Source organism: Aulonocara stuartgranti (genome assembly GCF_965226115.1).
Source record: "Aulonocara stuartgranti genome assembly, chromosome: 6".
NCBI lineage: Eukaryota > Metazoa > Chordata > Actinopteri > Cichliformes > Cichlidae > Aulonocara > Aulonocara stuartgranti.
In genome coordinates this window covers 17,646,150-17,668,743 of record NC_138944.1, presented here as the reverse complement: position 1 = coordinate 17,668,743, position 22,594 = coordinate 17,646,150, and the positions used below count along the sequence as shown (strand labels likewise).

Below are 22,594 nucleotides of genomic sequence, written 5' to 3'. Positions count from 1 at the left end.
CTTTATCTTTCCTCAACATAAGCTGCATTAAATTTAGTAATCTCTGATTCTTTTTATTGAAATTTCAGACTCAAACTGATTTATGAATACATTTCAGTAAAACTCATAACATTACCATCAACCATAGCAGGATTTTCTTTTTAATATGAAACCTGATTAACATGAAGTCAGCTAAGCCAGATGTCATATGTCAAAGTAAAGCTGCAAGTCTTTTTTGTTTGTTGTCTTTTCAATAGCCAGATCGATGACTGAGACCCACACCAGTGTAACTGAAGAATACCGTGGTCTCCTCTTTGCATGTACACCACTTTGTTATATGTGATGCAGAGTAATATGACAGTTCTGCTATTAACCCTATAATGCCATCCTCTAGAGTATTAATTCAAAATCAGAATAAAGACGTGTCCTTGATTAGCAACAATGGGCTTCCCTGAAAATGGCACAATGCTACAGATGATTACAGATCAAGGTTTGCTGTGAACCTATAAATATTTCTGCACTTCTGACAATCCTGTCCGGTCTCTTCCTTTTTTTTCAGTCAGGTTATCATACCAGAAAGACATATTGAGCATAATAATACTTTCAATCAAGCAGACAAAGTGTCCTGGCAACACCAGAGCTTCTTAATATCCTAATTCAAAATAATCTCTGACAAGGTTTTTGTAATTAGAATCAATATTACACATAAAATTTGTGATTTTATTTTCTTTTGTTTTCACTCAGGTCAAAACAGAACCTGAGCAGGACTGATTGTATGTGTTATCGTATGTATTAGCCATAGATATGTGTTCCTAATAAATAGGCAAATCGGTGTAATCATACAGAATAAATTTAGCAGTTTTCCCAGTAAGAAGATGAAACTGTAGATGTTCCAAACATGCATCTAAAGTGGGGATAATTTCCACTGAAGCATTTAAGGAATAGCTTTGATATTACACAAGAAAAGTCATGTTGTGTCCTTATTCCATATAAACACACACTAAAATGCTTCACAGACACTTCTTCTATTTCTACAGGATTTTGTCAGGATTACAAAAGTCTTCACTGGTGTTTATCTTTTGTTTTCTTTTTTTCTTTTTTTTTTTGGATGCGAGTCTCAGTATCTGCCTGAGTGGGCTAAAGTCTAAATTATACAGTCCACATCTCCACTCTCTGGGGAAAACAATAGCACATATAAATAGGATCATAATCAGAGCTCTCTCTCTCTCTCTCTCTCTCTCGCTCTCCCTCCCTCCCTCTCTCCCACACACTCACGCTAGCAGGGATCAGGGCAGATGCACAACCACCAGGCTGGAGCAGCTCTCATCAGCTACTATGGAGCAACAAGCCCAAGCTCAGGATGGAGGCATGTGCAAGTTTGTGCAAGACAACTCTTGGAGCGTATTCATGACATAGGTGTTTCTCTATTAAAGGGAAGCAAGGAAGAAAAAGAGGGGAGAGCGGCAGAGACTGTAAATCCACTCAAGTTTCTTTTTTTTTTTGGAGGATGAAACTACTAATTCAGTCTGCAATAACACAAAGGTGAGTGTTTAAAGCTCCATCTTTATGTTTGTTCCCCCACAGGGAAGGTCTTAGTCATAAGAAGTGTTTTAAGTTTATAATGATGGAACAATGACATGTAAGCTTTTAGCCCAGCGTATTTCCTTTCCTCACCCAAGTCTAGATCTCTTTAAAAGTGCATTATAAGGAGCTGCCACCTTCGTAGGCTCTGCTGCACTTCTTTTTTCCCTGTTCTAACTAACTAATTAACTACCGAGAAAATGTAATCAATACTTAAACGAAACCCTGACGCTACTGAATAAGTCAACTGTAATAAATGTGGGCAGGGCAAACAGATAGAGGAAAAGATTTCAAAGGACTACATCATTTTCAAGGTTAGGATAGTATTCCGCTCTCACCACCCTCCTCCTCCTCCACCTCCCAGCTGTCAATTATTCCTGCAGGCTTTGGATTGATTTTCAGCACTGGACAGCTCCTGTGGCCTCAATGAAACGGACACACGTCATAGCTGCAGCTTTGTTTGAAAACTGCCCCGTCATAACTTTTGTGTGCACTGTGTGAACCATTGATCGGCTTGTTAGACCTTCTCCTGCAGGGATGGATGGAGCAGAGATGGAAACTTAATCTTATATGTTTTAAATGTTTTAATGTTTTTAATATTGAAAGTGCTGATGCCATAGTTCAGTTGTCACTCAAATACCAGCAAAATTCATTCCCTTGAGTTTCAGTCCCTGTTCATTATCAGCAGGATATCAAGTCAATCAAATGGTAAATGGTAAATGGCCTGTATTTTATATAGCGCTTTACTAGTCCCTAAGGACCCCAAAGCGCTTTACATATCCAGTCATCCACCCATTCACACACACATTCACACACTGGTGATGGCAAGCTACATTGTAGCCACAGCCACCCTGGGGCGCACTGACAGAGGCGAGGCTGCCGGACACTGGCGCCACCGGGCCCTCTGACCACCACCAGTAGGCAACGGGTGAAGTGTCTTGCCCAAGGACACAACGACCGAGACTGTCCAAGCTGGGGCTGGGGCTCGAACCGGCAACCTTCCGATTACAAGGCGAACTCCCAACTCTTGAGCCACGATCGCCCCACAATCAAAGGCAAATGTTCAAGTGAAGTCAGAAGTCGGTGGTAATAAAATCAAAGTCCAGTTGCCAGTTTTTGTTTTCCTGTCAAGTCAAAGGTCTCAAGATTAATGACTAGAGTTTGGCTTCATCCACATCTCTATTACAGAGCAAAAATACAGGTGTGAGGTCATATAAACCAGTATGTTTATCTAATGCACTCTAAAGGGAAGTAAAAGTGAAGTGAGAAGAGTAATATTTTTTCTGAAATGTACAAAATTGAAGCAGAAACTGAAAAGAACAGAAGTTTAAAAATAAAGATTAGATTCCACCACTGTGTGTAATTAAAATTTACAGACAGACTGTTCATTGTTCATTCTCCAAATTGAACAGTGAAAATCACGACACTGAACAACCATCCACCAACTATCACAGCAGCTGCATCCTTAGAAAGGAAACCATTCTTCCCTTTTTTTTCCATTTACTTGAGCTGATTTGCCTGTGTTCATTATTGTGAGGTCCATGAAGCCATGAGTCTGGTAAGCGCAGGGACATTTCCAGGGTTTTGCAATTGGGGTGACACACGGGTCCACGAGGAACAGGGGCAGGGGTGCAGCACAGGAAATCCAAATACTTAATGAGATTTAAAAGTCAGTGTAGAAAAACTGGGCAAGATTCTCTGCTTCATGCACAGCCTGTTGATGTTTGATGTTGCATGTCCTGTTGATGTTTTTATTTTTGTATGTGTTGGACACAGCAATTGTTTTAAAAGTGTAAAAAAAAAAAGTATGTACATTTTTATTTAAGTAAAAGTTATATTCCTATATGTTTAAAAACAAAAACAAAAGTAAGAAAAAGGAGAATACCCTAATAATCTTCTGATGGCACATGATCTATTTATTAAGGTTGCATCTCTGTAAATAATCAAATTCAAGGTCTGGTTAAAAATACAAAAAAACATTCAGAAAAATTGTATTCAGAAAATTCCTTCTCTTTAAGATGGTTCATAATACAGAATTTTTATGGAACTTTCTGCAGTGTACTTCAATCGCTTAATAGTGCACAAAAAGTTATACAAACAAAAATATTTTAATTAAATAAAGCAAACATACTCGTTATGTTACACATTTCAAAATCACATATATATTCTTATTGGATCATAATTAATGATTCATTGCTGTTGATCACTTTAGTGTTGGAGCTGTTGATTATTTTTTATTATCTTTACAATAAATTGTGTGAAGTAGAAAGTGCAGTATTTGGTCATACAGTGGTGCTGGGCAATGTAATACCAGCAGTATGCTAGTCCAGCAGCTGTTACCAGCACTTACTTTAACCACTGGCTTGTATATGTAGAAGACTATAATTCTTTTGTTAAGACTAAACCTTTTCAACAGTTTCAACTAGTCACTGCTTATTTCGTGTGTGTGTGTGTGTGTGTGTGTGTGTGTGTGTGTGTGTGTGTGTGGGGTCAGGTCTGCTGAGTGATCAAGATCCTATTTTTTTTAACTTGGACAGAGTGTAGAGCCAGTGCTGTCCTCAGGGATATGTAGGTCCTTCTCACTTAAGAACATCTTGTACAGAAATACAGAAAAATAGAGGACAACAAAAAAAAAAAGTCACACCCAAAAGCGTGCCAGTTCTCTCGCACATTTCTTTATTAAAAAGCCTTTACACAGGCAGAAGGAAGAAATACAAAAACAGGGTGCAGAATACACGTGTGTGTGTGTGTGTGTGTGTGTGTGTGTGTGTGTGTGTGTGTGTGTGTGTGTGTGTGTGTGTGTGTGTGTGTGTGTGTGTAAATCTTCTAATTTTATGCAAATGGCATTACACTTTATAGTAACATCCTCTGATGTTATAATCTCTTCATCTTAATCTGTATTTTTTCCCACTCTTTGGCCACCTCAAGTGACCTTGCACCTGTAAACCTTTATTTCTTTGTTTCTTTCCCTATTTCTTTATCTGTGTGTTTCTTTTTTCTCATTCCCCTCTTCTCAGATGTCAGATTACATGATCAGATTACACAAAAGGGCTTAAGCCAGGTCATAAAGCTACTGCCATCCACCTTTCGTATTGTTGTTTGAATCGAGGGATTAAGGGAAGTAGTAATCTGTTATTTGAAGAGGGCTTCCTCCATCCTCTCCTCTGCATGGGATTATTATGTTGGAATATGAAAGTTTGGCTTGGCTGACGTAGTTGAATAAGAGCTACGTCATGCATGAGCATCCCTCTCAGAGTCTTTGACACAGTATTTAATAATAATATTAATCTTGTAGAGCTTTGTCATGCACTGTGCTGTATCCCTGTTGAGTTTCGGTGCGATTCTGTGGATGGCTCTCTCCTCTCTGTCAGTTTATCTCGTCCTGTCTCACAGGATAAATCATCATCACACACAAACACACAGGGCACAGCAAGTCAGTCCCTTTGAGAGGAGAGATGTTCCTATGGCGACAGCTAATACACTAACTATGATCATCAATTACTGTAGCTCTCTCCCTGGACTACTGTCAGCTGGGGAAAAGGAACCAGCATGCATAAAAAACAGTAACTGACTAATGATGAGGAATAAGAAAATAGAAGAGAAAGTACAAATATCCAAAAGTGACATCGCGCTACAGTCCGTTGTTTTACTTAGAGGACACAGGAAAAGGTAGTGAGCAGGTCTGTGGTAAACTTTTCTCAACTTCGAGGGGACGCAAACCACTGAATGACATATAGCAGTGTAATAGACGGTTACCTAGGCAACAGGGGCCTTGAATGTCCATTAGTGACAAACGGTCAGGTTCAAAGCGATACATGATAAGTGATATGTGGACATACCTTAAGGAGACATTAATTCAGCGAAGAATTGCAGTGAATTTCAAATTGCTAGGATTATTTGAATCCACATGTACATGCTGTATATTTTATGTACATGTGGTTTAGGTTTTAGCACCACAGTTCAGCATTTTGACTAAAGCTGGAAGGAATTTTAAGTAGTTTGTGTCACATTTAGGCAGCCTAAAGAGACACCACACAGGAAGTGTTTCATATTCGTAGCTGATGGATGCAATTTAACATGTGTTACATGATGGTAAAGGCTCGTATTTAAAGTAAAGGGGTTGTTCAAACTACCTTATTTTATTTTTACTCATTTCGTAACTGGTGGAAACAAAAATGGGCCTGTATTTCATGATGTTTACTTCCATAGCTGTTTTGTTCGTGTTTTAGTAAGAACAAAGCTTGTTTTATGAAACTTGTAATGTTCTTTTATGTTTTTATTGTCATAGAGCAGAATATTTTTCTAACAGCCCAATAAAGTGACAGCATTTTCTGAAGCATCAGGAGTTTCGCCTGCACTCCTAGAAGGTGAACTTGGTTTTGTGAAACCACTACTTCTATAATCATTAAATACATTGAACTGTATTCAACTGCGTTCACTGAAAGATGTGTCTATGGCTTTGTCAAAATGATGATCACCATGGCAACAACACTATACTGCTGTGCTGTGCTGTACTATAAATACTGCAAGGTATTTCCCTTATTTTGGACACTGTGAGCGAACAGATCAGCCAACATGGCTTCAAAGGCTTAACTACAACTACAAAAAAAAAGTTTTGTTGGGGGGCTAATAGTTTGAGAGTTATCATTTTTTTGTTTTATTATATCCATGCCCATTCATATCTTCAAACCTTGTTGTAAATTGATTTTTAGTTATTTATTTATATTTTTGAGTAGTGTTGTCCGCTCTTTAAAACCTAAAATCTTCTTTATTTCTGACATTGACTAAAACTTAAAAACAAACGAAATAAAGCATAATAAACTTATAATTTTAATTTCCACCATTGTAATAAAAAAGAAACAATCTTTAACCACTAAGGATAGGCAGTTCAGTTTAATCAAGAAAACAGAAGTAATAAATGGATTTTGTGAATGTGGCTGAAGCACTAATATAAGGGAGGTGGAAAGGGTGAATTTGTTTTTCAAGGTGTCCTTGGGCAAGATGTTGAACCCCAGATTAGTCCTGATGTATCCATCGGAGTAAATGTGTGCATGAAAGTAAGAAATATCCTTAAACGTATAGAATAACGTGCTTCATGAATGTGGCGTGGAGTTAAAAGCATTCTGAGTGCTCGCTTAAATGTGAAAAGCACAAGGGTATATGCACTCACAGATAATTTAACTACATGTCCCTGTTCAATCCAAATGTCTAATCATCCAAATACATGGCAGCAAGTCCTTGCATTTGGGTATGCAGACACGATCTAGCTGTCCTGCAGAGGTTCAGCATGGTATGGTTGTGGCTGCTGTTCAAAAGAGAGAACAGCATTGGTTTCAAAAAAGAGAAAATATCTGGCGAGCGGCAGTTCTCTGGTTGAAAATGCTATGCTGATGTCAGATGTCAGAGGAGAATGGCCAGGCTGCTTTGAGCTGAAAGAAAGGTAGTAAGTTAAATAACAGTCATTAAAATCAAGGTATGCAGAAGAGCATCTCTGAACACAAAATAAATGAAACCTGAAGAAGTCTGGAAAAATGTTGCCTCGTCCAATGAGTCTTAATTTAGATTGCAGGTCAGAATTTGGTGTCAACAACATAGCTGTGTCTCGCCTTGCATCAGTAGCTCAGGCTGCTATCAGTGGTGTAATGGTGTGGGGGGAATATCTGGGACACTTTAGGCGTCTTAGTACAAACTTAGCATCGTTTAAATGGCAAAGCTTACCTAAGTATTTTTGCTGACCATGTCATTCTGTTGGCTGCTTCCAGCAGGATAACGCACCATGTCGCAAAGTTTAAATCACCTCAAACTGGTTTCTTGAAAATGGCAATGAGTTCCCTTTACTTAAATGGCCCGCTCAAACCAACAGAGCACCTCTGTGATGTGTTGGAATGAGAGATGAACAACAAATCAACAGCATTTGTGTGAAGTTATCATGTCAGTATGGCATTGGGTGTGTGTGTGTGTGTGAATGTCAATACTAGTCAATTTAAGATGAAATTATTGATATTTGGAAAAACTGTAAATCATCAAAAACAAAACAAACTTTATCTTGAGAAGCGAAGCAAAACAGCATGTCATGTAAAACTGCAAAGCCTAAAGAAGCAAATATAATAGCGTTATTAACAACATGTTTCTGCTGACAATTCTAAACAAAATTTAGTCAAAATATAACAAATCTACAATAAGTCAGGGCAACAAGAAAGAGTAATTGTCCCATTATAAATGCAGGCCAAACAGACCAGTCTGTGAACTGTGTCGTGCTCGCCTTAGCCAACAAATGAACTCGTTGACACTCACACGGGTCTGACCCATGTGGCATGGCATACTGCCTGACGTCTTTAAGAACTCCATAAGTAAAGGTTCCCTCCTCCAGCTGTGAGAGTTAAGATGATGTAATCATCTGCCCTATTGGGATTATCCAATAGAAGATCATCCTTTATCCAGCCACTGAGCAGCCAGTTCATAACATCTGTCCTTGGTGTAACACGAGCGTGGAACCGTTGCATACAAGGGTTCATTACACGACATCCAATCCCATCAAAATCTGCTTGCGTGTGTGTGCTCATGTGTGTTAAAATGTGTAGCGGGGCATGTGCTTGTTATTGACGTAACGGCGATATCGAACGGAGGCTTTTAAACTACAGTTGTCAAAAGTTTTCCCAAGACAATCCATTTCTGCTCTTTCATTAATGCAGGCCTAATTCACATCAGCCAAAGTGATTCATGTACAATAAAACATAAACCACTAACGGCCTGTTGTGTTGCGTGTGACTGGCCCTCTACTGGTTATGCAACCCTGTGGTTTTTGTTCATCCTGGTTCCCGGTTTGCTGACATAACCCTGTCATCAGGCCAAAACAGCGAATCAATTGTTCCTCTAACAGTAGATTACCACTGATTCATCTCTTAAAACCTTTGTCCCTTCCACAGCCTGTCTGGTTTTCCACCCCTGGTTTGGCCTGAAGGTCCCTAAGGCTAATCACTAGCAAGGACCTAATCAATGTGCTGTCATTATACAAAACTGTCTGGTCTGCTCCATGCATTAGGAAAGGCCAAAGTTTGTGAGGGATTTTTGATTGTGAATTTTTGACCTTTTTTATGGAACTATGGATGGTGGGCTGTGGGAGATTCTTGTCTTCTGTTTGTGTGTTAGCCCCCATTTGACGAGATGTCATTACTTTATTACAAATATTCACGGTCCAGTGAGAATCAGTCGTACTATCTTCAGTGTCTTTGAGATTGCTTTAGGTTGTTATTCTCCATTAAAAAGTCTAAACTAGCGAAATTGTTATTTTTTATGTTGCTGCTTTTTCAATCTTTATTTTATCACATCAGAACATATTTGTGTGGTGAATGAATGTATATTCACTTGACTCCGGATCTGCCCTTATTCTTCGTGGCATGGATTTGGCTGTGAACTGAAGATGCTGGAGATTGGTTCATTGTTTAATGACCAACTATGCAGGTGTACCTAATAAAGTGTCCAGTGAGTGATAATGTAGACTGCGAGTGATAAACAGACAGGTGAAAATTATCCGAATGTTCAGTGTTAAAGAAATTCTCAGGAATTTAAATTGGTGCATTAAAATGTAATGCAGCAATCCTCTAGATTTGCCAGAGGAATGGTGCAGAAGGTTTACAGTAAAACAACTGAATAAGCTGCATTAGAGCTGGCAATAATGTTCATGAATGTTACTGAAGAAGACAGGACTGTCCATTTTACTGCTGACAGAATTTTTTATAATGTGATGGAATGACATGGGAAGGGGCAGTGGGAATCATAATCGTGTGAATAATATCATTGGATCATTAATTATGGATTTATTGATGTGTTGTATGATGTGTAGGTGTTGTACATCAGTGCCTTTTATATATCTATATATAACGATGGAAATGATGGAGGGGAAACTGAAGATGGTTAATTCCTGGACCCTCGGGGGCTATCATATTCCTAGGAATTCCCAGGAATGAGCTATGTTCAGTTTCCCCTCCATAAGTTGTTGCGTTTTATATGCTGTGATCTGTGCTCAAATTTTGATGTATTCTCATATTCTAAAAAACTTCAGCACGGCTCCTCTTTGTCCTCTACATTCACAGAAAATGCACCAAGAGAGCACAGTGCTGATAACAAACGCAAGTCACACCTGAGCTCATACTGCCTCCCTGTTCAGCAACAGTACGTTAATGGTTGGAACTACCCGCCCCAACCTACATTACTGCCCCCGCAGATACAGCCTGATGATCACCGGTGCCATGGGAGCGGTGCGGGTCAACAGGTAAGAGGTAATGGGACTGAAACTATGTCAGTGGATGCAGCTTTTAGAACATTTCTTCCTTTCAATTTGGCAAAGTATGTCCATTCATTAGTAGCCTTTTAAACACAGATATATTAAAAGTAAACCACAAAATCAAAGCGTTAGATTGAAACAGATGCACAGCTTTACTCCAAGTTTTAAAAAATTGAATTACAGGCTTAATGATGCAAGGATTAGTACGGCTGCAGAATATAGATTAAAGTTGATACAGCCTGTATTTATATCTGCTTTTATACTAGTTTTCTGGACACATGAGAGAGTTTTTTAATTCCTGTCTGTGTCATGTGGGTTTATTCATATTTGTTCGAACAAATGTAATCAGTCATTATCAGTCAAAGTTAGCTTGATGCAACCATTCATACTGTTGATACAGGTGGATGATAAAATCTAAAACAGCAGTTTTCATTTTAGGCTCCATAAACTACTAATTAAGAATTTATTTAGACTCATTTTTTTTTCTTTTTTTTCCTTCATTTTTCTTCCAGATACAGCATCGTTTCCACAGATGAAGATGCCCTGAAGATCTCCAGCCTGGGCCTCCACAATGGACACAGTCCTCTGAGCCAGCAAACGCTATCCGGGACCTGCATGCGAGGTGAGGAAGGAGGAGGGGGAGGAGGAGAGTGTCCCGGAAGCGATGACGGAAGAGGGGCTCTGTCTCTGAGGGTGACAAATGATCCGATTGTCCACAACAGCTGCCGAGCTTCACCTTCATGCCGCCTGGGCCTGGATCTGGGCATCGGGCGTGTGCGCAGTCGCTTTGTGAAGAAAAACGGCCAGTGCAACGTGGTTTTCAACAACATGGAGGATAAACCACGACGATACCTGGCTGACATCTTCACCACTTGTGTGGACATACGCTGGCGCTACCTCCTGCTCATCTTCACCACCACCTTCCTTCTGTCTTGGCTGCTGTTTGGCCTGATCTTCTGGGGAGTGGCATACGCTCATGGAGACTTTGACATTCGCATCCCTGATAAGGACGGAGATGCTCGAAGTAGCGCAGAGGAAGGAAAAACCGAGTGGCAGCCATGTATTCTCCACATCCAGGGTTTCATTGGGGCATTCCTCTTCTCCATAGAGACCCAGACCACCATTGGATACGGTTTCCGGTGTGTCACCGAAGAGTGTCCGTTTGCAGTGGTGACCGTTGTGGTGCAGTCCATTGTGGGCTGCATTATTGACTCCTTCATGATAGGGACCATCATGGCAAAGATGGTGCGGCCCAAAAAGCGGGCGCAGACCTTGCTGTTCTCGCATCATGCTGTCATCGCTCTGCGAGACGGGAAGCTGTGCCTCATGTGGCGGCTGGGGAACATGCGCAAAAGCCACATTGTAGAGGCCCACGTCCGTGCTCAGCTCATAAAGCCCTATGTGACTACAGAGGGCGAATACCTCCCCTTGGAGCAAACGGACATCGATGTCGGCTATGATGACGGACTGGATCGGCTGTTTCTGGTGTCGCCGCTGGTGGTGGTCCACGAGATCAACAAGAACAGTCCTCTGTATAACCTGAACCGCAATGACTTGCAGAAGGAGGACTTTGAGATTGTGGTCATCCTGGAGGGCATGGTGGAGGCGACAGCTATGACCACTCAGGCTCGCAGCTCCTACTTGGCTAAGGAGATCCTTTGGGGTCACCGCTTTGAGCCTGTGGTGTTTGAGAAGGGTGATCGCTACCATGTGGACTATTCCCGCTTCCATAAGACCTATGAAGTGCCATCTACACCTATTTGCAGTGCCAGGGAACTGAACCAGATGATGGGTCACAGGGGGCACTCCTCATCCTCCAGCTCGAGCTGCTCTCAGTCCCCCTCACCGTTTGCTCCGAGGGCGAGTCATCGCCTACTGGGCTCACACTCTCCCAGTGCTTTCTGCTACGAGAATGAGGTAGCTTTGTGCTGTGGGGATGATGAGGATGAGAAAGATCCAAAGGAGCAGCTGGGCGATTTAGGTTTCAAGGAGACATTTGTGGAAGAGCAGAGAGTGGAGATGTTATGTGTTCTGGACACAGAAAATCAGATCAGCCTTGACAGGCTACAGCCTGCTCTACCTTTATACATCAGCAGAGAGTCAGGAGTTTAATCACTGGTAATGACTGCTCTTCCATTTATTTCCTCTCTTTGCGTGCACCCAACCAAAGTATTGAACTCTTGTAAAAAATAAAAGACGGTGAACGCAATAAAGCACACACGTCTTGCGAAAATACACACAACTTTTAGTTCACATGGTTTCAGATAATGCACACTTTCAGTGTAACATCAACATCTGTCGAACCGCACAGCTCACCTGCTTTTAAACACGGTGACGAGGTAATTGTCTTCAATCATGAGTTACCCTGAACGTTCAATTGCTTACTTGTCTGTTTCTGTGTGACCTGTGTTTTAGGCGCAACTAAGCTTTCTGTTATTGATTTCCATTCATTTTTGTTTTTGTAAATATGATATAGTTTTATTTTAACTTTATAATGAGTTGACATCATATGCAGATAGCTACAGGATTTTAAAAAAATTAAGCATGACGCAAATGCTTCAAACTTTAACACACTTGCTTTCTTTGTGTAAAAATAAATTACTTCTGCATTTTCATCTTCTGTCTTCTTGCCTGAATTCTGCTGCATTTCACATCTGATAAGTAAGCACTTCTCTCTCTCTTTTCTTTCGAAGTTCATCACTGTATATTCTTTAGCGCTAACAAAGCACAGATGAAATCCAGAACCACACTATACAATTCAAACCTGTGCACACGATGAACGAGCACTTTACTCTTACTTTTTTTCAACAAACACAAACACTTTGCAACTGTGTTATGTTTTCTATGAACAAAACCACCTAATAAACAGCAGTATGTACTGTTATGACTGGAACTGCCTCTCGTCAGTCTCGAAATTATTTCACATTTTCAAATAATTTTACAGCTTTCGTGTCATTTACCACTTTGATCAGTCCAATTACGACATACTTTTAGCCTTATTATGTGTTGTGATGTTTAGGGATGGGTATCGAAAACCGGTTCTTGTTGAGAACCGGTTCCCACTGTTTCAATTCCTTGGAATCGTTTGCCACTTTTAAAAACGATTCCCTTATCGATTCCAGTCGCCCCGAATGACGTCATCACGTTGAGTAGCGTCTTTTACCCAGTAGGAAACACGGCGCCTGAGCGGCACAAACGCTCAAAAGTTTGGTTACACTTTATGAGAAAGGATGACAACAGGGCAACGTGCAATACTTGCAAAGTAGAGATTTCATCAAAGGGAGGAAACACTACGAATATGCAAAAGCATTTGCTCAAAAAACACGCGATTGCTTTCAACGAATGTCGTGTTTTTGATCCGCTCCGGACTAGCGAAGCTCAACCCAGCAGCAGCGGTAGCGTTTCCACGTCCTCTCCCGTTAATACTGCAGGTAACTAATCAATTAGCATTGCATATTATGTTAGCGCGATTTACCTTATTACAAAACCTGCTATTACTGTGCATTTAGATAACCATGATGAGAGAGACAGAGTCTGGCTGGCTCAGATGCTGGCAGTTCTCGCTGCAGTCTACCGGTAGCGTCTCCTTTCAGGCCAGGATAGACGAATGTCACCCAGCAGTGTCTAAGTTTGTGGTCAAAGGCTTGCACCCATTTGCCACAGCAGATGCCCCCGATTTCACTTTGGTAAGTGAATGTGTTTAATTGTAGGCAGGGACATTACTGGATATTCTTGTGTAATTGCTACAGAATAATTTATGTTAAACTTTGTTATTGCTACAGGAGAATATTTATTTTATTATTTTACATTTACATTTTTTTTCCTGGGGACCCTGTGACACCCCATTGAAGAGCCGAAGGCTGGATCTCTTAAGATCTCACTGTTGGGTTTGTAAGGCCATGTTACTCCTAAATTTCTATCTTGTTCAAAGAGAAGATATAAAACACAGTTCTAAGCTAATCGACTTTAGTGTTCTCCTTTTTTTAAAAAAAGAATCGATAAGAGAATCGATAAGGAATCGAATCGTTAAACAGAATCGAAAATGGAATCGGAATCGTTAAAATCTTATCAATATCCATCTCTAGTGATGTTACAGGTGCTTTTCTATGAGAGAATACAAATGAGGAGTTTCTAAAAAAAATTTTAAAACCACTTCAAACTACTAAAAACTGAAGCATGTTTAAAGCCTAGTGCAAAAAAAAGGAAGAAAGGTTCAGTCTCTATATTTGAACCCTCAAAACAACTTTATAGGGGCTTAATAAGCTGGTGATTTGCAGTGCCTGCGTCCATCTTTTATATACAGTCTATGAAAAGGGCTCTAACAAAGGCTCTGGGTTATTTGTTGCACTCTTTCATTGTTGCTATAAACTAAACTTACATTAACCTCCTAGGACCTGGCGTCCACATACAGTGGGGCAAAAAAGTATTTAGTCAGCCACCGATTGTGCAAGTTCCCCCACCTAAAATGATGACAGAGGTCAGTAATTTGCACCAGAGGTACACTTCAACTGTGAGAGACAGAATGTGAAAAAAAAATCCATGAATCCACATGGTAGGATTTGTAAAGAATTTATTCGTAAATTAGGGTGGAAAATAAGTATTTGGTCACCTCAAACAAGGAAAATCTCTGGCTCTCACAGACCTGTAACGTCTTCTGTAAGAAGCTTTTCTGTCCCCCACTCGTTACCTGTATGAATGGCACCTGTTTGAACTCATCATCTGTATAAAAGACACCTGTCCACAGCCTCAAACAGTCAGACTCCAAACTCCGCCATGGCCAAGACCAAAGAGCTGTCGAAGGACACCAGGAAAAGTATTGTAGACCTGCACCAGACTGGGAAGAGTGAATCTACAATAGGCAAGCAGCTTGGTGTGAAAAAATCAACTGTGGGAGCAATCATCAGAAAATGGAAGACATACAAGACCACTGATAATCTCCCTCGATCTGGGGCTCCACGCAAGATCTCATCCCGTGGGGTCAAAATGATCATGAGAACGGTGAGCAAAGATCCCAGAACCACACGGGGGGACCTGGTGAATGACCTGCAGAGAGCTGGGACCAAAGTAACAAAGCTCACCATCAGTAACACACTACAACGGCAGGGAATCAAATCCCGCAGTGCCAGACGTGTTCCGCTGCTGAAGCCAGTGCATGTCCAGGCCCGTCTGAAGTTTGCCAGAGAGCACATGGATGATACAGCAGAGGATTGGGAGAATGTCATGTGGTCAGATGAAACCAAAGTAGAACTTTTTGGTATAAACTCAACTCGTCGTGTTTGGAGGAAGAAGAATACTGAGTTGCATCCCAAGAACACCATACCTACTGTGAAGCATGGGGGTGGAAACATCATGCTATGGGGCTGTTTTTCTGCCAAGGGGACAGGACGACTGATCCGTGTTAAGGACAGGATGAATGGGGCCATGTATCGTGAGATTTTGAGCCAAAACCTCCTTCCATCAGTGAGAACTTTGAAGATGAAACGAGGCTGGGTCTTCCAACATGACAATGATCCAAAACACACCGCCCGGGCAACAAAGGAGAGCCTCCGTAAGAAGCATTTGAAAGTCCTGGAGTGGCCTAGCCAGTCTCCAGACCTCAACCCCATAGAAAATCTGTGGCGGGAGTTGAAAGTCCGTGTTGCTCGGCGACAGCCCCAAAACATCACTGCTCTCGAGAAGATCTGCATGGAGGAATGTGCCAAAATACCAGCTACTGTGTGTGCAAACCTGGTAAAGACCTATAGTAAACGTTTGACCTCTGTTATTGCCAACAAAGGTTATGTTACAAAGTATTGAGTTGTATTTTTGTTATTGACCAAATACTTATTTTCCACCCTGATTTACGAATAAATTCTTTACAAATCCTACCATGTGGATTCATGGATTTTATTTTTCCACGTTCTGTCTCTCACAGTTGAAGTGTACCTCTGGTACAAATTACTGACCTCTGTCATCATTTTAGGTGGGGGAACTTGCACAATCGGTGGCTGACTAAATACTTTTTTGCCCCACTGTACCTGTGCAGGTATGGAGATGTCTAGGGGAGAGAGCAGCAGACCTTTTGAGCAGATTGTTTGAAACAATCCTGGAGAGTGAGAGGATGGTAACTGGTAAATGGCCTGCATTTGTACAGCACTTTTCTAGTCCCTAAGGACCCCAAAGCGCTTCACACTACATTCAGTCATTCACCCATTCACACACACATTCACACACTGGCGATAGCAAGCTACATTGTAGCCACAGCTGCCCTGGGGCGCACTGACAGAGGCGAGGCTGCCGGACACTGGCGCCACCGGGCCCTCTGACCACCACCAGTAGGCAAACATGGGGTTAGTATCTTGCCCAAGGATATTTGGCATGCAGCCAGGAGGCAGCCTGGGATCGAACCACTGACCTTCACATTAGTGGCTGACCTGCTCTGCCACCTGAGCTACAGCCACCCAGATGCCTACAGGATGCCTAAAGAATGAAGAAGTGTACTGATACACTGATAAGGTGGTGTGGGGGCTGTGGAAACTACAGAGGGATAGCCCTCATGAGCCTAACCAAGAAGCTAGGTTAAGGAGAGAGACGAGCATCAGTGAGCAAAGGTATGGCTTCACGTCAAGAAAACGCACTGCAGATGTGATCTTAGCATAAGGAAGCAAAAGGAGTGGCAGAGACGTGTGGTGGTGTAGGACGTGGACTGTGAGACAGCGGTGAGGTGTGCAGTAGAAGCGAAGGTGAGGGTGGGATTACATCAGGAATCTGCTTTGAGCCCCTTCTTTTTGATAGTGGCCAATGAGGTCAGGCAGGGGTCTTTGTGGACTATGATGTTTGTTGACAATATTGTAAATGGCCTGTATTTATATAGCGCTTTACTAGTCCCTAAGGACCCCAAAGCGCTTTACATATCCAGTCATCCACTCATTGGTGATGTGGAGCCATTGTAGCCACAGCCGCCCTGGGCCGCACTGACAGAGGCAAGGCTGCCGGACACTGGCGCTACCGGGCCCTCTGACCACCACCAGTAGGCAACAGGTGAAGTGTCTTGCCCAAGGACACAACAACCGAGACTGTCCAAGCCGGGGCTCGAACCGGCAACCTTCCGATTACAAGGCGAACTCCCAACTCTTGAGCCACGATCGATATTGGGATCGGTAGTGAGGCGGTGGCACTGGAGGTGGAAGAGTTGAGGCCTACTGAGCAGGCCTGTGCTCTGCTTTCAGTATGACACAAAGGAATAAATCTTCTGAGTCCCATACATTCTTCTAAAATTTTTACTTAAACAAAGAAATTATACAACAAATATATTAAGTTGCTCTCATTATACTCCACTCCATGTTGCACCCATCAAAAACCATGTGATTCCACAGACCTAACTCCTACAGGTATATCATGATGTCACTAGCCAGAAAAAAACAGAACCTTGTTTACAGTTTTTGCTAAGACATGTCAGCCTAACGTTACATAAACTTGTTTTAACATTACAAATTAGTTTAGACATGGGAGATAATAATTTAGATATATATGTTATAGACTTAGATAAAGAGATGACTTCTCAAAGTTATATTCTCACATGATAAGATCAACAGCATTAGTCTTTAATGTGAATTTCAGCACTAATCAACCAATTGCTAAGATTAAAATTTGGTCACCATCACAATGCATTATTAATGACAGGCAGCAGATAATTAATAGCCTTCTTCCAGTGAGAAAACAGAATTTCTAATACATAGTTAAACTGGTTCACGCAGACTGGAGAGGCTGCAGAGTGGTTTGTATTTATTTTTTAACAAAATAAATGAACAAAAACAATTCTCAAAAAGCAGTATTACGATTTGGGGAGTCCTGTGGACATATGTTAAGTAACAATAAGATTTATTTTGAAATAAAATCCAAATGAGAAGATTAAAATGAGATTGCAAAATGGAACAACCAGATTCAGGAACAGCAACCACTGTGAGTACCAAATACCATCACTTCTGCAAAAACGTCGTCGTGTGCTCTTGATGGGGACTTAGATGCAGCTTTGCCCCTTGGGTTCACAGGCAGGCTAATTCAGTCGTGATATGAAGGGCGAACCCTCCATCAATCTCACCTACAAGACCTACATTTGGACAAGGATGAGCACTTTGCAGTGGCCCACATGCAATATTTTTAATCTGGTTGTGTTTTTGTTTCACAGAGTCACAGAGAAAAGGTCAGATTTCAGCCTGACAAATCGTAGACTGGAATGAAAGGATACTTTGAAATAAAGAATAAAGACATAAAGAAACAGAAGTAGAAAAACAAAGCAAAATATATAAAGAGCATTTAAAACATCAAGAGAAACTGAAGTAAATCTGTAGGAATTTCCTTGGTTGCAGGCTCCATCGTGTGGCTGAACTGCGACATTGAACAGTGATACCATGAGGAAAGACCTGTAATATTACTACACTGTTATTATCATGATGTTTATTAAAATGTGATTAAAACCCTTGGAGTAAACAGGTGGTTTTTCTAAAGGGTGATCACTCACAGGAATAATTTAGCACAGTGGCTTAAAATCTGAGGTTCACAACATTTCCAAGGAGTCATATGAAAGACATAAGGCCCTGAAGAGGATCAGCTGGGTAGAAATGTGGGAAACATCTTGGGATTTTCAGTTTAGATTTCCCTGATTTCTGTCATGGGTAGCCAACTTGCCACTAAAACTTATTAGACCCAATATGTGCTTTTTCTCATCGGAAAAGGTGCTAAAATCTGAGAATTCTCCAGCAAGATTTTAAGATTTTAAAGTGAAGACTACTTGTTGGAAGCGCTTATGTCTTATGAACACTAGTAAGTGCCCACGCCTGTTTGTGCTGTCGGCAAACTGCTATACTTAACAGTACTTAACCACATTGAGAAAAAAGAGGGGATGGTAGCTGTTGTTTATATGCTAAAAATGGGTCATTTCAGCCTGTTGCTAGGTGGTCGCCAGGCATGTACGTTTCAGTTTTTGTGGATATAAAGGAGATGTTATTGTCATGAAATTAAAACAACAGCAGTTTCCTAATAAGCTGCTTTAGGTTCTAAAAGGTTAAAAAAAAGATAGGTCATTTTATCACATTCTTGTTGGTTGCCAGGCAACCTGTAACCAATTTTTGTAGATATAAATTATAAATATATAATTATAATGCTCAACTCCTCATGGTCTAAGAGGAGTTCACGGACAAAGAAAAAAGAAAGCACAGACAGAAATTTTCTAGAGACGTTCAACCTGCCACCAAAGTAAAAAGGATTCCCTATCATTGAATCAGGCCAAATAATCCCATTTAACAACAGAGAAGGTGGGCACATATACTCTCAGGGTTTCGGTCATGACCAAGGTCACACTTTCTGTTGTAAGGTGTAGCCTGTCTTAAAGGAAAACTCACAAGTCCAGATCACTTTTAAGTTGCTTTAATCATATTTCCTGTACACGCTGCAACAAGACCTCAGTGTGACAGCTGTGCTTTTATACAATACGCAAGCAGAACGCATCATTCAATCAGAGCTCCCTGACCTGCTGTCCATCTACACCAAGCGGTGCAAGTCCAAAGCTAGGAAGATTATGATGGACCTCTCCCATCCCAACAATGGACTCTTCTCACTGTTGAGGTCTGGGAAGCGCTTCCGCTCCCTTAAAGCCAAAACAGAGAGAATGAGGAGGAGCTTCTTCCCCCAGGCTATTCGGGGCCTGAACCAGGTGTAGGACTGGACTCTCCCAAACACGTCACTATAAGACTGGACTCTCACACACGTCACCACACGCACCACCACACATTTCCTATAATCCTATAATTCCTATAATTTATAATCCTTATCTTTATAATCTCTTCTGCTATTTGCACATTCTTTACTGTAAATTCCTAAGTTAATTTGTAAATTTTTGTAGTAAATTGTAAATATTGTAAAACTTTTCTTCTGTCATTTAATGGTCGGGCATTGTACAGCTACAAGCATTTCACCCCCATGTCATACTGTGTATGGTTGTGTGTGTGTGACAAATAAAATTTGAATTTGATTTGATTTGATTTGATTTGAAGTGTTTACTAAATAAAAGTGTAGATAACAGTTGTTGGGTGGCTGTAGCTCAGGTGGCAGAGCAGGTCAGCCACTAATCAGAAGGTCGGTGGTTCGATCCCAGGCTGCATCCTGGCTGCATGCCAAATATCCTTGGGCAAGATACTAACCCCATGTTTGCCTACTGGTGGTGGTCAGAGGGCCCGGTGGCGCCTGTGTCCGGCAGCCTCGCCTCTGTCAGTGCGCCCCAGGGCAGCTGTGGCTACAATGTAGCTTGCTATCGCCAGTGTGTGTGAATGGGTGAATGACTGAATGTAGTGTGAAGCGCTTTGGGGTCCTATGGACTAGAAAAGCGCTATACAAATGCAGGCCATTTGTTAATAAAGAGCAACTTTTTGTTGCAAATATGCTAACATCTGACCTTGCAAATTCCGCACATGACCTCACACATTATAATTTATCTATCTGCAAATCTGAATCCAAATCAAGCTTTAAAAAATGAAGTAGTTGTTGTTGAGTTGACCATCCTTGGAGCAGACTCGCAGTCTTTCTATTTCGGGAGATGCTGTTAAAAGTGTGAATCTAGGTAGCTGCTAAATACACAAAAGTAGTAATGGACTTTAAAGCATAGAGCAAGGTCACGGCATCTCAGTGAAAGCTTAATTAAACAGGGTTTTGTTGTTCTTCCTGTTTTTGCTGTATGGGGACTTCTTGCCATCGAGTAGCTCAATAAATAATTAGTGCTCTACTTCCCCCCTCCTGCTCTTTTTATTTCCTTCTTATGCTTTCAGAGTCCTTCAGGTGAAAACCGATGCTCTCTCCTGTCGTTCTAACGAGATATTTCCCCTCTTTGCAGTCCTCCTCTCTCCCTGCTGTCACCCTGTCTGTCTATCAGCCTGTTTTCTGATGTCGGTTAATTATCCGTATCGTCACATCCCCTGTCATCAGTGTCCGTGAGGGAGAGCAGCTGGGTGACCTGCGTGACCTTTGTTAAGGCTGCTAATGGCTGACTAGGATCCTGTCTAATAAGGTGGTGTGTGTTCCTCTTCGTCTAGGTTAAGCGTGTGAGTGTGTGCGTGTGCTTTCATGTGCATGACACCCTGCATATCTGCATGCCCTCTCCGGCCTCACTGGCTGTTTGCGGCCTCAGGCTGTGCGACGGAGCTGGTGACAGTGTGTGCCCTCAGCGGGGGACAGTATTCAGGCACCGGGAGCCGTGGCTGGGGGGATCTTTGATTCCATAATGAGCTGTTGTCCGTTGTTGAGCTGTGAAGCAGCTCGCTGCGGGGACAGAGGAGCATTGTGTGCAGCTCAGGCCAGCAGGGGAGGCCTGACTGAACCAGGCTGGAAGCACCACAGGGCAAACATCTTCTGGATGCTTCTGTCTGTCTCCTGCATCTTCTGTCTGTCAGTCTGTCTATGTGTATCCTGCATTTCTGTTGCAACACCACATGATGGGTTTACTTCAAATCTAAACTGTGAAATCTCTGAGATTATCCCACAATTTGTTCTTAACTACTACATGTGAATTTTAAACTACTTTGGACAGGGCTAGGCTGGCAGTTTCCTCCTGTCTACACTCTTTCTGAGCTAACTGGCTCCTTTGTGCACTCTGATTCTGAAAGGACAAATATATAAGAGAGGTATGTCTCTTCTAATTTAATTCCCGGAAGAAAAGTGAATAAGTGAGCTTTCCAAAATGTCAAACTAGATGAGTGCTGCTTCACTTCCTAATCTAAATATCTTGTCCATTTTTTTGCAGGCAATCCCAGATTTTCTGATATCTGTACATCTCCCACTTGCCCCGCTGTCTGTGCGTCAGGCTGTTTTCCAGGCTTTTACACATCCTACTCGTGTGCTCAGAGGTTTCTGACCAGTGTAAATTTCTCTGCTATCTGCAGTCTTTGTGACATACGTTCACAGAGTCCTCTGGTATTGTTAAACTGTGGAAAAATTCAAGCTTTTAAAAGAAGAGTGGAAGAAAGAAGTAAAAAATGACAGACGTGAGGAATAAATAAAAAATCACCATATTTCTCACCCTCTGCAACTAAATATCCCATCCATCTTTCTGTCTTGTTGCCTTTTATCTCCTTTCCTCTGCTCAGACAACAACAGACTCTTTCATGTAGTCATCTTTTGCTCCGACCCTCAGGCATTTTCCTTCTTTCTCCTTCGTTCACACACAGTAATTAAATGTTCTGAGAGGAGCTCATGATTGGAAAGTGGATGCCGCTTTCTCTCCTGTTTTTTTCCCTGTCTCTCTCTCTACCTCTCTCTCTTTCTCATACAAGTTGTCATAAAATCTATATTTGAGTTATTGTCCCTGATGGCATTTCAAATGTTTGTTTTTTTTTTTAATGAAAACACAGATGTTCTTGTTTTCATAAAAATTATTGCTTTATTTGTGGTTTAAGATCAATTAACACACAAATGATAGCATACATCCGAGTTGTCTTCTTTTTTACAGTCATCAAAACTTGAGCAGAAAGTGTCGGAGCTGGAAGGGGAATAAAAAAATCAGAAATTATGAGGTACATTTAATAATGTGTTCTGGTTTAACAGTGGCTGATTGTTGTGCTCCACTTTTTTTGTCTTTTTTTTTTTTGAGTGATTTTGAAGAGACAGGCAGGTCTGGATTAATTCATTGAATGTTTAAATTAAAACAAATCAGGGCTAGCTCTCAGTCCCAACCATGACGATCGTTTAAAATCCACAAAAACAGTAAAATTTACACTTTAAACA

The 22,594-nt window shown here is 41.4% G+C and overlaps 1 protein-coding gene across 2 annotated transcripts; it reads left to right on the top strand.

Moving 5' to 3' along the window:
* The first annotated feature begins 1,265 nt into the window (after positions 1-1,265).
* Positions 1,266-12,731, top strand: LOC309708521 (ATP-sensitive inward rectifier potassium channel 12-like). 2 transcript variants are annotated; one of them, XM_082536637.1, is made up of 3 exons: positions 1,266-1,521; positions 9,654-9,832; positions 10,357-12,731. In XM_082536637.1, exons 2-3 carry the CDS (start codon positions 9,741-9,743, stop codon positions 11,954-11,956), a joined length of 1,692 nt encoding a protein of 563 aa, XP_082392763.1. In that variant the 5' UTR covers positions 1,266-1,521; positions 9,654-9,740; the 3' UTR covers positions 11,957-12,731. The 2 variants fall into 2 exon arrangements, with proteins under 2 accessions (XP_082392763.1, XP_082392764.1); XM_082536638.1 differs by lacking the exon at positions 1,266-1,521 and having other exon boundaries at positions 9,750-9,839.
* The last annotated feature ends 9,863 nt before the right edge of the window (positions 12,732-22,594 follow it).